Raw genomic sequence first — 15479 nt, 5'->3', positions numbered from 1 at the left:
ACTACTGATTTGCCAATAGTGATCTTTGCAAGCTCCCCCTCTTAGGTTACATCCAAGGGAAAATCATGACTTTAAAAAGATCCAGTCAATAAGCAAAGGCCGCCTTCACAACTACTTTCCAACAGTTCAAAGCTCTTTGATGCTGACACTGGCAACTTTAATTCTACATAGATGCATCTCTGAAATACTCAAAACATCTAAATCTATAAAACCCTCCTGCAAACATACCAGAGATTAGCTTTTAGATGGTATTTAAGCATTTTTGATTTTACAGCTGCATCATACCTAAGTAATAGAAGAGAAGCAGAGAGACGAAATTCAGTGAAACGCATAGGGATTCTGGGCCAACACAGGCTTCTTTGATCTGAATCTGCCTGCTAGAGTCACTGTCCCTCTCATTCTGTAACACTGGATGGCCCATAATGACACTTGGTCACACACAATAGAAGTAGGATTTTCTGGGACCACACCTCTGGAGCTCAGCATAGCAATGCTGTGAGATATGAATGCAGACCAAAGGCTCTGTAGTGCTCTCCTTTCACAAAGAACCAAAGTAAACCTCTTGTTCAGTCACTCTCTGAGCTCTGGTCTTGCCTCTAACAGAGTCCCATCAAAATAAGCCCCACTAGTGCCACCTTGGCCACTCTGCAGTCAACTGTGCATCGTGGATCTGACTTTGCTTGCAAATGACCAAGAATGTTATAAATAGACCCTCTCCTGAGTGCAGGCATAACCCAAATTTCCTTTCTTACTCCCAGCCTGGCTCTGCCACTTGTTTTTCCCTTCTGCTGCAGCAGTTATACTTCCTTGCAACATTTTCGCTCTTGCCCAGTAGGTTTAATGGGCTGAGACATGGGCGAAGTGCCATCAGCCTACCCTTCGTTATTTGTGTATTTTTGTCCACATCACTTACTACACAGGTTCCAGATATCTGTTTCTCGTAACAAATCTCTGCCCCTCTGAAAGGCTGCAAGGTTTGTCCCTCAACCTGCCTCCCTTAAAGTCTCTTCTTGCCCTGGCGTTTTGCTCGTGTCGAGGAAAGCCACGTATGTGGTGATCAGCTGCCACAAATGCTCTCATGCTACATTTAATTAGCATGCGGTATTCAAAAAGTACTGCCACCATCACAGCTTAAACCCCATTGTTGCAGCTTTCCTAAATAATCATGCCCAACTCTGCTGCCTTGGCTTCCAACTCAGACCCTGCAAGTGGGATAGAAGATTCCTGTTGTCCTTCTGCCCTCTCCCCTTTCCACCTTGATTTCCTCAAGGTTGTCCTGGTTTCCAGTTCCTAGCTACGAGTGGATGGATGGGGCACTCGCAGATGACCTGAACAGGGATGCAAAGAACAGACATGGACACAGGGAACAGAGACAAACGAGACAACAGAGACTCCATTCACTATGAACAGACATGAGGACAGACATTCTCTTTCTGGGCTTCTGATCACTCTGTAGACAAGCTAGTGGTACCTCTGTGACTTTCCATGCCCTGTGTCGTGCACATGTGCTTGTTGCAACATGTATGGATGGAAAATCAAGGTAGGGCATTCAATGAGGGCTCCTAAACTTTCCTGCTTCTCGCTGTGCTGCTGCTGACACTAAATAGCTCCAGGAGAAGATGGTTCTGTAAGTGTCTGACTAACCTTGCTGTCCATTGTTGGAGAGTCCTTCTCCTTCTCTGCATGCTGGAGTTTTCTGTTCAGATCTTGGAACATGTCTTGGTGACGTTTTCTTGTGTGCATGATTTTCTGAAAGAAACGTAAGTGCCACAGGTCAGCAAACCCTATTCAGATGTACAGAAACAAAATGTCTTCCCCTCATAGTTATGTACATTATTAAAACCTTCCTCTATCTCCCTGCAGGTGCAATCTGCTGTGCTGAAACTATCTTCAACGTTCACTGAGGACCCAGTGTAGCAATGTCTTTATTTTCAGGATGAGATGGTGGGAGAAACTGGTAAATACTAATGTTTTGACTTACCGTTACCCTAATCTTGCAACTGCCAACTGTTTGTACTGCAGAATTTGTGCTTGACTGGCAATATTATATCAGTTTGACCTAGGAAGCTTTGCTGACCTTCTTTAACTGATACCTGAGCCCATGTCCACTCTGTTCTCACTGTGCCTCCTTCACAAATGTGTTCGGAGCTTACCCAAACATGTAGGATTTGATATGAGAAGTTCCATTGGGAACTATTCCATAATTTCCTTTTCTTTGTATTTTGGCTGTTCTGCTTTCATTTCTACCTTCTACTGCCCAGAAGGAGAGGCAGGATCAATTTATAAAAGAACTTTCCCTTGCATGTAAAAGCATGTTGAATTTGGTTTTCTTGTGCTCTGTCAAGTACTATATAATCAGAGGTGGCTCAAATAGTTTGAGACAAATTTGAAGTATCAGCTTAGGTGTACCCATCATACCTCAATTTCAGACCAAGCTCACAATCTGGAGCTCTGAAGTGATTCTAGCATTAAGGTGACTCTGTTGGAATAAGCTAATGGCTTTGAAGGGAAAGGATAGCTCTACTGAGAAGGATGTCATGATTGGATATAGGATAGCAGCACTAGCTCTCAGTAGATCCTCTCTCTGTGGAGGACTGGCTATGCTTCAGGTGTGAGGATAGACATTTCCCTTCATAGAATCACAGAATGGTTTGGGTTGGAAGGGACCTTTAAAGGCCGTCCAGTCCAACCTCCCTGATAGAAGCAGGGACATCTTCAACCAGATCAGATCGCTCAGAACCTCATCCAACCTGGCCTTGAACACTTCCAGGGATGGGGCATACACCATGTCTCTGGGAAACCTGTTCCAGTACTATACCACCCACATTGTAAAAAAAAAAATTCCTAATATCTGATCTGAATCTACCTCCCTCTATTTAAAAACCATTACCTCTTGTCCTGGCACAACAGGCCCTACTAAATAGTTTTTCCACATCTTTCCCATCAGCCCCCTTTAGGCACTGGAAGGCTGCTATAAGGTCTCCTCAGAGCCTCCTCCTCTCCAGGCTGAACAGCCCCAGCTCTCTCAGCCTGGCCTCACAGGAGAGGTGCTCCAGCCCCCTGGTCTTATTTGTACGTTATAGACTTTTTCCACCCAAGCTGATTCTGTGAGGTTCATTAATAGCTGACAATGAGTTGTGACAGTGGGGACATATTAGCTTCCTTTCTGTTAAGCAACAGATCTTGTGGGAAACGCAAGGCATTTTAGGCCACCAATCAAATATACCTGTGCTTCCCAAACAGGAATGTGGTGTCGTCACCTACAGCTCCATTAACTCTGTAACCATTTTGCTCACAGGAAAGGAGTTACAGGATCTTGATTTACAAATGTTTACACAGAAGCTGCTCCATAAATTAAACATGGACGAATATAAATCATCCATTTGTTTAGCAGCACAGAGTAAGCCTTACTAGGCAGCCAGCACAACTCTTTTAATCCTCCATTTTTAAACTCTTGAAGCAGCTCTTTGGCAAAGGCAACACTCCTACAAAGGTGCCAGAAAGAAAAGCAGCATTTCTTTCTCTTGTCCTACCCATTAAAAAACACCTTGAGAAAGGGATGCACTCACCTCAAAATCTAGCTCTGCGTACCGGGATTTCCTCCTCTGTGTATTCAAAAGAAAAAAAGATGGGTGAAGGTTAGTAAGGGATTGATGCTGGTGAGCGGGCACAAATTGAACCACACATTAGATAAAACAGGGAGAGTCCTCTTCCTTCTTCCTACACCTTTAATGTGTTTCTCTGGCTCTTCATGAGGGAAAGTGCCAGCCATTCAGAGGGATCCCTGTCACCAAGGAGGGCTAAGCATGCACTGAGCATGGGAGTTTGGCCAATTCAAGCCTCTATCCTAGTTATGAGCTTGCAGATGGTTCACAGAATGGAAAGCAGAAAGGCTCAGCCAACTCATCTAATGGAGCTTTTGAGCATCAGTCATCCAAGACTGAAGTTTGGACAGCAATGGCCAAGACCTGCTCTCTGACAATAGGCAAGAAAAGGGCCAGATGCTGAGAAGTGCAAAAACCAGGACAGGCATCAGCCTAAGATCTATAGTCTAGGAAGAACTGCTAGTATATGCAATGAGTTATTACAGGTCAGAAGGAGAGAGCTGTGCTTATACAAAACTTCTAACACACCTCTGATACTAAAAGCATTGAGGGGCATGTCTTAGGGACATTTTACACCTGCAGTCAATAGGGTTTTCTCATCTATATCATGACTGAAGTCATCAAAATGGGAAACAGAGGCAGAGAACAGGAGAAAAGGTAATGCAAGCCAAGTCATGTTCCTTACATTAAAACAAACAGTCCTTGAGAAGCTAATATTTTGATTGGACTTTGCATTGCCTAAAGAGCTAAAGACAGTCCATCCAGCGATGGAATATGTCTGTGGAAGTCATGAGGGTTTTTAAACACTAGATTACAAAGTGGTATTACATGTCAGTAACCTCTCATGGTGGGTTGCATGTGGCCTAAGGTGCTTCTCTTGAAACACCTAGTATGGCCAATATTGAGGACAGGGCATCATTCTGGCCTGAGAACAAGACAGTAATTCACACACTCACCTCCAAGGAGCTCATGGAGAGGGTGGAGACGGTCTCACTCTTGGACACCACACCCGAGTTCCCTGAGTCACCTGTGTCACACAGGCTGTTGGGAATCTGTGACTCATTGGAGATATTTTGTGGAGCCAGCTGTTGCTGTTGTTGTATCATGGGGGAACCTTGCACCTCAGTGCATGTCAGGGTTACAGGCTCCCGTGGAGGACTCTTGACAACAAAGCCTGGGTCAGTAGCCATACTGAGGTGGATAAGCCGTGTCTGGGGCATCTGGTCAATATTGATGCTGTATTTGCTCTCGTCTTTGGGCGGTTTGGCCCGTAAGGTAGACGTGTTGGTAGGCAGAATGACATAGCTGGTGTCCAGCGTTTGCTCTTGTGCCCGAGAGAGTTCTGAGTCCAGCTTCTTGAAGATGTCCCCATCACAGATGTAGATGGACTTAGGTGGCTGGTTCTTGTCCTTCTTCAGAGTGAGACTGTGATTGCTGAACTCATTAAGGTTGATGGCCCCCAGGTAATGAGGTGAGCCCTGAAGGTGCATCTTGGAGACATTGGCTGGAAGACTGTTAAAGTTTGATGACCCCTTCTGGTGATTGAGTTTCAATTTCTCTTCATCCGGTAGTGATGGACGCTTCAGTGTTCCTGTGATGGTTGAGGTCCTGCAGGTGGTGATGTCTTTATTCAGCACTAAGGAGACAGACAAGTATCCTTAGCACCCTACCTAAGTTTTTGTTAACACATCAATACACCTACCACAGTCACACCATGCTATAATGTTCCCTTGGACCTCTCAGAAAGAGGCTATGCTGGCAGAACAGTGTGTTTTATACTAGGTGTTTGGGTTTTTTTGGTTGGTTGGTTGGTTGGTTGTGGTTTTTTTTAATATATATCCACGATACTAAAGGCAAAGCTAAAGCTAAGGAGGGAAAAAAAAAAAAATTCTGATTTTGAAACAATTTTTTATGCTGCAAATTTCCCAACACAATCATGGCCAAAACTCCAAACTAAACCATCACTTATTATCACATCAATAACAGTATCTTGAAAAGCAAATACATGCCCATATATTTAGTACATCTAGTATATGTGTATATATATAATACATATTACTAGCCTATAGCCTAAAATAAAAGATTATTCTCATATAAAAATTATTTTTATTCAGAAAGTAGTTGAAATGGAGCCTTATCAATGATTTCAAATGTAAATTCTTTTTTTTTTTTTTCATTTGTTTTAAATGCTCCAAACGCTTCAGGTTGATCTTTTTTTCCAGGAACAGTTTCAGTGTCAATAATTCAGTATTTTAAAACACACCACATTTTGTTATAATTCTAACTGCTCTCCAAAAAGCTCACATTCTAGTAATCATGCCAAGCCTTTGTGAAGAGCTAATTATTTAGTGTTTCTCAATTTCCCTTGAGGAGAGAAAGGAGTGCCATGAATATTCCTTAATAGGAGAGGAAAACCTTAAACCGAGGACGAGGTGAACATGCCTAGGAGGTATATAAAGGACACACAGACACTCATTCCCACACAACGCTGCCCATAACAAGACATCTGCTCCTTTTCTAGGCATAAGAATCTATTGCTTAATTGACTAGAGGCTGCAACAAAAACTTTAGGAAGATAATGACGTCAGCCTTGATGCCTCAAGGGGATGGAAATCACAGACTGTGGGCCAGGGGCAAAGTGGTGCGGGATTGAAGGCTACTTACCCAGTATTTCAGCACAGGAAAGGAGAAATAAAAGCATATTCCCCTTTCATCCATCTCAGAAGGGGGAAAAAAAAAAAAAGGATCCTTTGACCTACTTTTTTCTTAATAGACCAGAGACAATGATCTTCAGGGTAACTTGATACTATTCAGCTGCTTCACCTGGGACAGAGGCAGGACTGGGGACAGTCCCATCCCATGGGACTGAAGACATACTAATTTTTCTACCACCTGATACTGGGAGTGATGGGTGCTGGAAGAGCAAAGCTCCCCTCAAAAGCTATGGAGCAGGCAAGGCAGGATGATGACAAGGACATCGAGTAGAATAAAAGAAATTAAAAAATGCTTTTAAAGCTAAATGCACTGGGTGTAACTATGGGAGGCACAGTTGTCTTGACATTGCTAGAGGACATGCTAGGATAAATCAAAGCATTACAGCGTATTCATAGCATACGTTGTGGGGAGATGTTCCTGAAGTCAAAGCCTTCACTTGGGAGTGTCAGTAAGGTTTATTGATTCAGGCTCTTCTCCATGCTCATGCCAGCTGCAGAAAGTAGATTTGGAGAGGTTTGCACCTGGCAATCTCCAAGCATGGAGCAGAGTGAGCTTTTAACACTGAGCCATGGACCCAAACCTATCAGTGAATTCAAGTGAGGAGGTTATGAGCAGTATCAGGCATATCTCCAATTTGCCATAACACGAGAGCTGGTGCCTCCAGGAGAAATGTTGTCCAGAAACCAACAGACAGATTTCTGTTTTTCATTACTCAATAATCAGAATGCATAGGATGATGCATCATATAGAAATGTCTCTGAAATGGGGACTATTATTAACTACTCTGCTTGGTGCAAACTAACAGAATTTTATCAGAGAAGGAATATATCTTCAGGCAGACATCAACAAACAAATTGTATAGCTGTATGCTGGCAAAGAAAGAGAAGCCTAGGCTGTTTTAGCAAGCTGTTGATCCAGGGTCTTCTGCCCTGAAGTAATGTGAAGCCAATCAGCTCCTTCCTTTCCTCTGGGAAGCTCGATTTGGGAGCAAGACGCTCGGTAGCAGATCCAGAAAGGCTCCTTTACTGTAGGACCCCAGGGTCTACCTTGGTTTCCAGCACAAAGTGGGCTTCTGGCTGTGTAGTTGGTTGTGTGTGCCAACAGCCAGCCTGGATGCACGTTCACTGAGACCTGGTCTCACGTGCATGTTTTTTCACATGAGCATTTTTTGAACTGAGTTCTTCAGTGTCAAAAAAGAAGGAGGAAGACAAATGAGAAGAGGAAGACAGCTAGAAATTATATTAGAGAGTGTGAGACAGAGAAACAGAAAGAAAAAAAACAGACGGACCCTGAAAAGAGATAAATGGACAGAAAGAGACCATGAAATAAGATATCACAGGTATAAGTGAGATAAATACACTGTGACTGTGATAAGCATAGGGAGAGGGAATGAGCCAGAGAGAAGGACAGGAAAAGATAAATAAGATATAGATAGATATTAGACAGATAAATGATAGTGACAGTGATAGACAATACACAGAAACACAGTGACAGAGATAAATGTTGATAGAGATAGAAATACATAAATAACAGGTACAGCAAGACAGACAGCTGAGGACAGAGATAAATAAGTGATTGCAAGATAGAGAGAAAGAGATAAATTATAGATAAATGCATTAGAAGCAAATAAATAAATTATAGATTGATAAATAAAAAGATAAATGAAAGGGACAGGTAGATGTGTATAGAAAAAGAGAAGGTCAGAAACAGAAAGAAAGAAAAAAGAGAGAAGGAGAAAGAAAGAAAGAAAGAAGAGAAAAAGGAAGAAGGAAAGAAAGAAAGAAAGAAAGACAGACAGAAGCTTTCCCATGAGGGTAACTGAACACATAGTATGAACTGTCCTTGTCTAGGGGAGATCCTGGTTTGGAAGATATGAATTATATGCAAGTGCCAAGCAAGCTGGTATTTCTCTTGCTTGGGAGAAGTCTGGGAGGGTAAATCAAAGCCTAAATATCTACAAAGGGTAAGAAAAAAAAATCCCCAGCCAAATGGTCAGGCATGCCAGGACCAGGAGAGGACGAAACCTGCAGAGACGAACAGGTAGCAAAGGACAGCACAGACATCCACAGGGCAATGAGAGAAAAGGGAGTTATTGGGGAAAGGAACTGTCAACTCATGCAGATCTTCAAGATAAAAATGAAGGTGTGTGACTGAACACACAGCAGAAAGGTGCAGGCAAAGGAGGAGGGACCTGACCCACCTCCATATGTAGAGGCAGCTTACAAGGGGTGTGCACGGAGCCAGGTGGAGTGGTGGGAAGGGTCTCCAGACTCCAGACCTTCTCAAAGACACCTCATCTCAGCACAGAGCTGTCTGAGGTTGGTGTGACCCCATTGGGCAGAGGTTGCTAAAGCAAAGAAGGATCACAGTAGGAAGAAATGGATCCGACCTCTTCTTCCTTGATACTCTTCTCTGCCACTGTGTTACATGGGCTGTAGGTGAGAACTAATACCTCAGAGGCAAGGCTTAATCTTAGTCAAAAGGCCAAGAGAGCTACGGGAAAACGGAATGAGCAAAGCATAGGGGAGAGTTAAGAGTGTTGCTTTCTTTTGGCCAAGGTTAAGAGTAAGGGCAGCCCACACAAGTACATGCAAGTCACTAAGACACACACCAACAAAACAGGAAGGAAAAAAAAAATGGCCTAGTTCAATCCCCAAACCAGGTCACTTGTTGATTCTCACCTGTGATGTGCTCACCTGATCTACAAGCCATATCCACGTCCTTCTCAAAATCGGTCTGAAAGACAGAGAATGCAGAGGATGTGGTCAAAAGGAGGTGGTGTAGGAAAGAAAGCCATTTGGAAAATGCAAACCCCCACTTTAATTAGTGAAGCAGACACAACCATTGCCAGAAGAGTGGAGGACAGATGTTTTGCTTGGTCTCTGAAACATGTCAAACGGATCACTTTTTTTCCGCCTGTAACTTTTGGGCCTCATGCAGTGTAAAGCTGTAACATTGCTTTTTAGCTGGGTTCATCTGCTTGTCCATACACTAATTCCTGGGCTGCTAGATTAAAATATCTCCCTGGAACACATTTACGCACATTCCTATAAAACAGGGGACAGGTTCCTGGCCTGATCTGCTTTGGATATATCGCGTTGCACTTCGTCTAAGTGGATTCCCCTCCACTCATTAAAAAGATCTAGGGATGCCACTGAGAACACTCCATACCCACTGAGCTTTCTTGTGATCTATCACCAAGTTACATGAAGTGGAAACAAGTCTCTGCTTCTGAAACTCAGCGTATAGAATCAATGGTCCCTGCAGGCACAAAAGCTGAAAAACTTTCAAGTGATCTGTACAGCCAAATGAAACTCTTTTTTTTTTTTTTTTTTTTTTTTTTTTTCCCAGTATGAGTTAATTCTCTTCCTAAAGCTTTTAGCAGATGACATTTCAAAGAACTGGATACACTGAGTCACAGTGGGTCACAAGTTTTCATGGAGTAATGGAAAGGCCACAGACTAGCAAAAGGTAGAAGACTTCACTAATTATTTCGAGTATCATTTCAGAAAGAAGACACTTAATATATTTGTATTACTGGGATTAAATGCATTCCAGTTCAATACTAATAAGATTGTAAAAAAAAAAAATCCTCATCCCCTGGGATAAAAACTTTAATATTGATGGGTTGAGATCCAAGGGTTTTTGAAAAACTTGTTGAGGAATTATTTCAACCTTTTTGACTGATAATTCCTTAGTAAATTATTTGAGATATCAAATAAATCTGAAAAGAATAGAAGAGAAATAAGACTGAGCTAACATTTAAATGGACAAGTGCGATGACACAGAGAGATACAATCTCATTTTCATGATAGAAGTTCCAGAAAAATGTAACCAAACATCCTGTACTAGTTCTACTAGTACATATAAACAAATAAGGTATAGGTTTATATTTAATACCAGTCAATAGTATTTTGTGGAAAACATTTCTACTTAGCTAAGGTTATTCTCATTGGGCAGATTCGGAGATCACTGGAAAAGGTAAAGGCAAAAATGCCATCCTGCAAAGCTTTTGATTTCTTTGGTTATTGTACAATTCGGTTGCTATAAAATAACATTGCACTCCTCTAAAAATATCAGTGAGAAGTCATCATTCACATCTAGATTCCGGAGCTTTTTGTGCCTGAATGTGAAGAAACTGATTCTAAGCTCTCTACTTCTCAACATATCTATCAACAGCACAGAAGTAAACGTAATCTGATTGCTAAAAAACTTGTAGCTGACACAGAATTTTGCAAGGTGGTTGATAATGAATGAAAACTGGGAGTTATACAGAGAGAGAAAAATATGAAACTTCAGAATATAGCACCTGGGTTGGTGACAATAGAATAACAAATATAGCATCCGCATTTTTAAAGGGTGATGAAAGTCTGAAGGGCAGGTGGAAAAGGGTTATATAAATAACTTGAAGGCAAATGTCCTACAAAGGAAGAATAAAAAAGCTCAGTGTGTTATCTTATTGGAAGGAAGATTGAGACTGGATATGATTGTGGTGTCTATTACTGAAGGAACAAAAGTAGTAGGCATGCAAGGGGCTTTCTAATTACCCGTAAATAGGCATAGCAAGAACCCAAGTCTGAAAATGAGAAGACTATGCATTTAAATTAGAAATGAGGCACCTGGTTTTAACAAATGCTTGTGAGGTGTGGTAGAATCCCTTGATGTCTTGATTTAAAGATTTTGCTGTTTGAAATGAGATCTTGTACCCAAGCACAAGCTGTTTAGCTTAGCACAGGAGTGACTGGGAAAAAAACCAGCAGTGGGTTATGATCTAGGCCTAACATTAATGAGATATTTTTGGAACTTATTCAAATCTTGGGATTATCCTGAGCTCCTTACCCCAACTTCGGAAATCAAATGCCTCTTATATTACCTACATCGTAACACTGAAGCAGAATATTCCCCATAGCTTATTCTTCTACGGCCTTATCTGGAGTGTTTGTAAAGGACTTAGACAACAGAACCAAGATTTAGAGTACTTAAACTACATTCCCAGTGAAGCAATGTAAATGAGCGTGCTTTTGAAAGAACGAGAACCCTTTGAGATGGCATCTTTATAATAATGTCTACAACAAGACACACTGTGATTAAAACAGTGTTAAACTACTACCTCCTATCTCCAGCTAAGACGGGGCAGCGTGATGGGAATGAAAAGGTTTGGAAGACCTGGGAGGTATCTTTTTACTTCATATTTTCTGGAAAAGAAAGGATCTCACCAGGATGTTTGCAAAACCTGTTACATAAGCTTGAGCCTCTTAATACTACAAAGAAATGTAATCATATTTTTGTGAAAGAAGTTATGCTAGGTGCTACATTTGTATAAGTGCGGGTTTAAAGGAAAAAAAAGAGTGATGATTGCAAAATCTGTGGTGGACAGAGCCCTTTGTTTATCAGTTACGGATAAAAAATGCCCATAGGTCCCTTTAATAATAGACTAGATGGTAGTTTTCCCTACCATTAGCTGAGCGTGTCCATTCTGAAATGAGCCCCCTGAGTCTCCGTTGCCCTCTTCCTGACGATCTACTACTCGGCACTTCACAGCATCCTGGACCTGCAGAAACAAATGAATTTGCAAAGGTTGGAAGGCTGGAGTCAGACAGAAATACCAAACCATATAAAATTCTGCTGAGGACTAAAAAAAAAAAAAAAAAAAAAAATTCTTCATAGCTTATAAGAACATGGATCCTACTTTAGTAGTATTCACGTATTAATTTAAACCAGTTTATATGTTTCATATCTCACATGCTAACAGAATAACTCAAAGGTTTTACATGTTGATCACTTCTAGTTGCTTGATTTATATCGTCAAGAATATAAATGTCTTCCATTTTGCAGCTTGTAATACATTTATGGTGGATGCCATTGCATAAATCATTATATTGGGATCTACAATGTCTGATTATGATCCTATATCAGCTGTAATATATATCTGAGCCAAAACTCACTGAAATCAATGGAAAAGAAAAGCCACTGACTGCAACGGGAGTTAAATACAGGCCCATATTCATAATGCAATTAGCTGAAGCAGTCTCAGCCAAGCCAGTGTTGTAATTCCATTGATTTCATTGGTCTGACATAAGAAATTAATCTGTTTTACTTAATTTAAGCTATAAGACGATAAAATGAATATTGGAAAAAAAACCCTTCCTGTCTCTGTTATTAATAGTCTATCCACTCAGTAGGATAAAAAGAGTAAAAAAAAAAACCATGAAAGATTCATCCTTTTCTTCCCTCATATAATTTACCATTTTAAATCTCCACAGGGAAGCTGGAGATAATTTACTCAATTTCCTTGCTTGATTATTGCTAGCTTTACTTTCTAGCTCGAACATCTAGGCACTAATGCCAACGTACAATCCTTCTGTAAATCTTGGTACAAGTTACCCCTCTTTAAATTGAAGAAACAAATTGTTTTTGTTAATATTCAATTTTCAGAAGATGAGGTGTAAACATTCTGGAAATACTATTTTTTTTTTCTGTTAAACAAGCAAAATCTGACATGTTAGCTGATTTAAGGCTGTCCCCCAAATTCCACTCTGCAGTACACTCAGCGTAAACCATTGATTCATCCCTCCTTCCCTCTAACTGATACTATCATGGTCATTTTTTTGCTCACTGTCTACACAAAGGCAAAAATTCATAGGATTAGAGAAGCTAGCAGGCTGACTGGATGTTTTTCATACGTTTTCTGTGGAAAGTACGGTCGTTATATAAAAGAGAACGACTCATTCATCTCACCTCCCGCCTTAGGATGCAATGGACCATAACGATGACAAAGCCCTCCAATGAATCGAAGACAGCAAAAAGGATCTGAAAAAGTGCTGACCGACGATCTGTGATTGCCAGAACTGCAGACATCCAGGTGAGAGCCAGGAGAGGTAAGACCACGCAGGAGCTCCAAAGGGATGCCCTGTCAAGGGAGAGGAAAAGAGAATTCAGCTCCACTTCAGCCTCGCCTGCTTCCGCATGGGATGCTAATTCAGCCTCCTGATCCCATGGGGCTTCAGAAGGCTTATTCAGCAAACGTATACTTGTGCTAGATGTCTTCTGAGTCCCCGTCACAGGGAAGCAGGAAGGTGCTTTGCACACTCACGCTACCAAAACAGGTGACACACGTTTCTACGGGAGGGACTACTTTTCAATGGTGCAGTCATGCATAAAACTCGAGGTGGGGAGGAAGGATGCAGACACCTCACTCCCCGTTTCGCGCCCTTCCCACTCTATGCCACAGTTCCACAACAATGGCATTTCCCAAGGAGGGGAGACAAAATACAATAACTGAAGGTTGCCAAAGGGAAGGGGAACAGTTGCAGCAGAGACTTGTTTGTCACGATGGCTGTTGGTATTTGGGTTACAGACACTTGGACTTCCACAGCACATGGAAGACACCAACACTGGGGACATGTGTCACTGTTTCAAGTGACTAAACTGGACAAGCATAGAGCTGATGCGGAGACTACTACTTTACTGACGCTCCCTTACTGTACAGTTGATGGTCCCTACAATATTACATCAATGAACGTCAGGAGAGCTGATACCTGACCCAATTTTTCTGTCAACAGAAAATTTTCAGCTTTCTTGTATGATCTCCCCAGCTGAATGCTTTGAAAATATATGCAGTTTTTTCTATATTTAGCAAGTGTTGCAAATAATTTTATTCTTGGGTGGACATTCTGGGTTAAAATAACTTAATATTCAAGCCACTTCTTAATTCACAGGACAGAAAAACAGACAAAACAGTTTTGTGTAATACAAGTACTGCCCCATGAACCTCCACTTTATCTATGAATGATAGCTTTAGAAATGAGGAAGCAGCTCTGTTCCCATGGACTATTTAGTCATTCAACTCTCTGACCAAAAAGTGTCCCAAGCAATTTTAACAGCTTACTAGGGAGAGTTTAAGCTGTCAGTCATCCTATATATTTGGCAGCACTGGTGCACCAAGAGTACCAGGAGAATTTCTCTGTGGGTGTTTATCTAACAAATAAGAATAGGCATAGGAACAGTCTGAATAACAAGTTGAGCTTCAAGATTTTCCTGCATTGAAAACCTCGGACTATGTACTAACAAACAAATACAGGCAACACAATAAATTACGGTACATGTATCATGACACACATTTTACAGTACTTACATGGGACTTGCTTACCATTTTTTTAAATATATGACCAATCTTTTAATAATGTTTACTTGCTGGTTATCCAGGTATCGCTCTCACAGACCTCAGTGAGAGTTTTACCTGAACAAAGCTGGAGCTTGGACACAGGTATGAACATCAGGATGTAAGGCCCTGGCTTCAGGTTAAGAGTTTTTCAAGGATTGTTACCTCAGTTCTGCTGTAATTACCATATCCTGAAGTGACAGGGTATTTTTATAGTCATAATAACACACTAATTGCAAATATTTTTTACAACCTCTCCAGACTCAGATGTTTTTCTTGCTGGTATTATTAAGCAATGTAATTTATGTAAGGCAAATGGAGGAGCAGGTAAATGGAATATACTTTTTTTTTCAATTAAAACAACCATTATGAGACTTCTGTGTAAGGTAAGGGCCATGACACAATCTGACATCCTGTAATTTTATACAGGATGACAAACTGAATGTTCTTTAATGTCTAATATGAATTAGGATTTCAAAGTATTTTTGAAAAAAAAAACCCAAAAACAGCCAGACAGCCCTCAACCAAGCAACTCCTAAACAGATGTTTTTATTCCACTTGTCCCTCAGCCCCCTGAAATCTGCCTCATTATACTGAAATCTCTTTTTGCTATCATTTGCAGTGGTGCATTAATAAAACTGGCTAATCAGTAAGTGCAGCAAAAAAAAAAAAAATCAGAGAGGCAGAAAAGTCAAATGGAAAGATAAGGCTTGCTCTATAACATGTCACTCTAGATGTGTCTTTCACACAAGTATCAACAAACACAATGTGCCTGATGCATGGCGTGGCAGATGAAGTCATTCCAGTGGTAATTTGCAAATGTGATTGCTGGAAACCAGCAAAGTCAATAGAGGCTGCTAGAAAAGGTCTATACCACACAACTCTGCTTCCTGGAATTATCTAGTCTCCCAGAATACTCATAATACACACATACATGCATGTTACTACCACCAGCATGCAAACAAGAAACCAGGCAACCACATCTGAGAATGGACCTG

General features: G+C 41.2%; 1 protein-coding gene across 9 annotated transcripts in view; it reads right to left on the bottom strand.

Moving 5' to 3' along the window:
- ADGRB1 (adhesion G protein-coupled receptor B1) overlaps positions 1 to 15479 on the bottom strand; it is a 201212-nt gene that overhangs the window by 13624 nt on the left and 172109 nt on the right. For 6 of the 9 annotated variants that reach the window (XM_086741346.1, XM_086741347.1, XM_086741350.1 and 3 more), the window contains 6 exons: positions 13059 to 13230; positions 11776 to 11871; positions 9002 to 9056; positions 4562 to 5241; positions 3570 to 3605; positions 1645 to 1749 (listed from right to left, as the gene is read on the bottom strand). In XM_086741346.1, the coding sequence (XP_086597472.1) occupies positions 1645 to 1749; positions 3570 to 3605; positions 4562 to 5241; positions 9002 to 9056; positions 11776 to 11871; positions 13059 to 13230 (1144 nt within the window). The remainder of the gene's footprint in view (positions 1 to 1644; positions 1750 to 3569; positions 3606 to 4561; positions 5242 to 9001; positions 9057 to 11775; positions 11872 to 13058; positions 13231 to 15479) is intronic. The other 3 variants (XM_086741348.1, XM_086741353.1, XM_086741354.1) reach the window with 1 other exon arrangement.

This window comes from Chlamydotis macqueenii, chromosome 2 (genome assembly GCF_036417535.1).
Source record: "Chlamydotis macqueenii isolate bChlMac1 chromosome 2, bChlMac1.mat, whole genome shotgun sequence".
In the NCBI taxonomy this organism is placed as follows: domain Eukaryota; kingdom Metazoa; phylum Chordata; class Aves; order Otidiformes; family Otididae; genus Chlamydotis; species Chlamydotis macqueenii.
The sequence above is the reverse complement of the archived record's forward strand: the minus strand, read 5'-3'. Positions and strand labels throughout refer to the sequence as shown.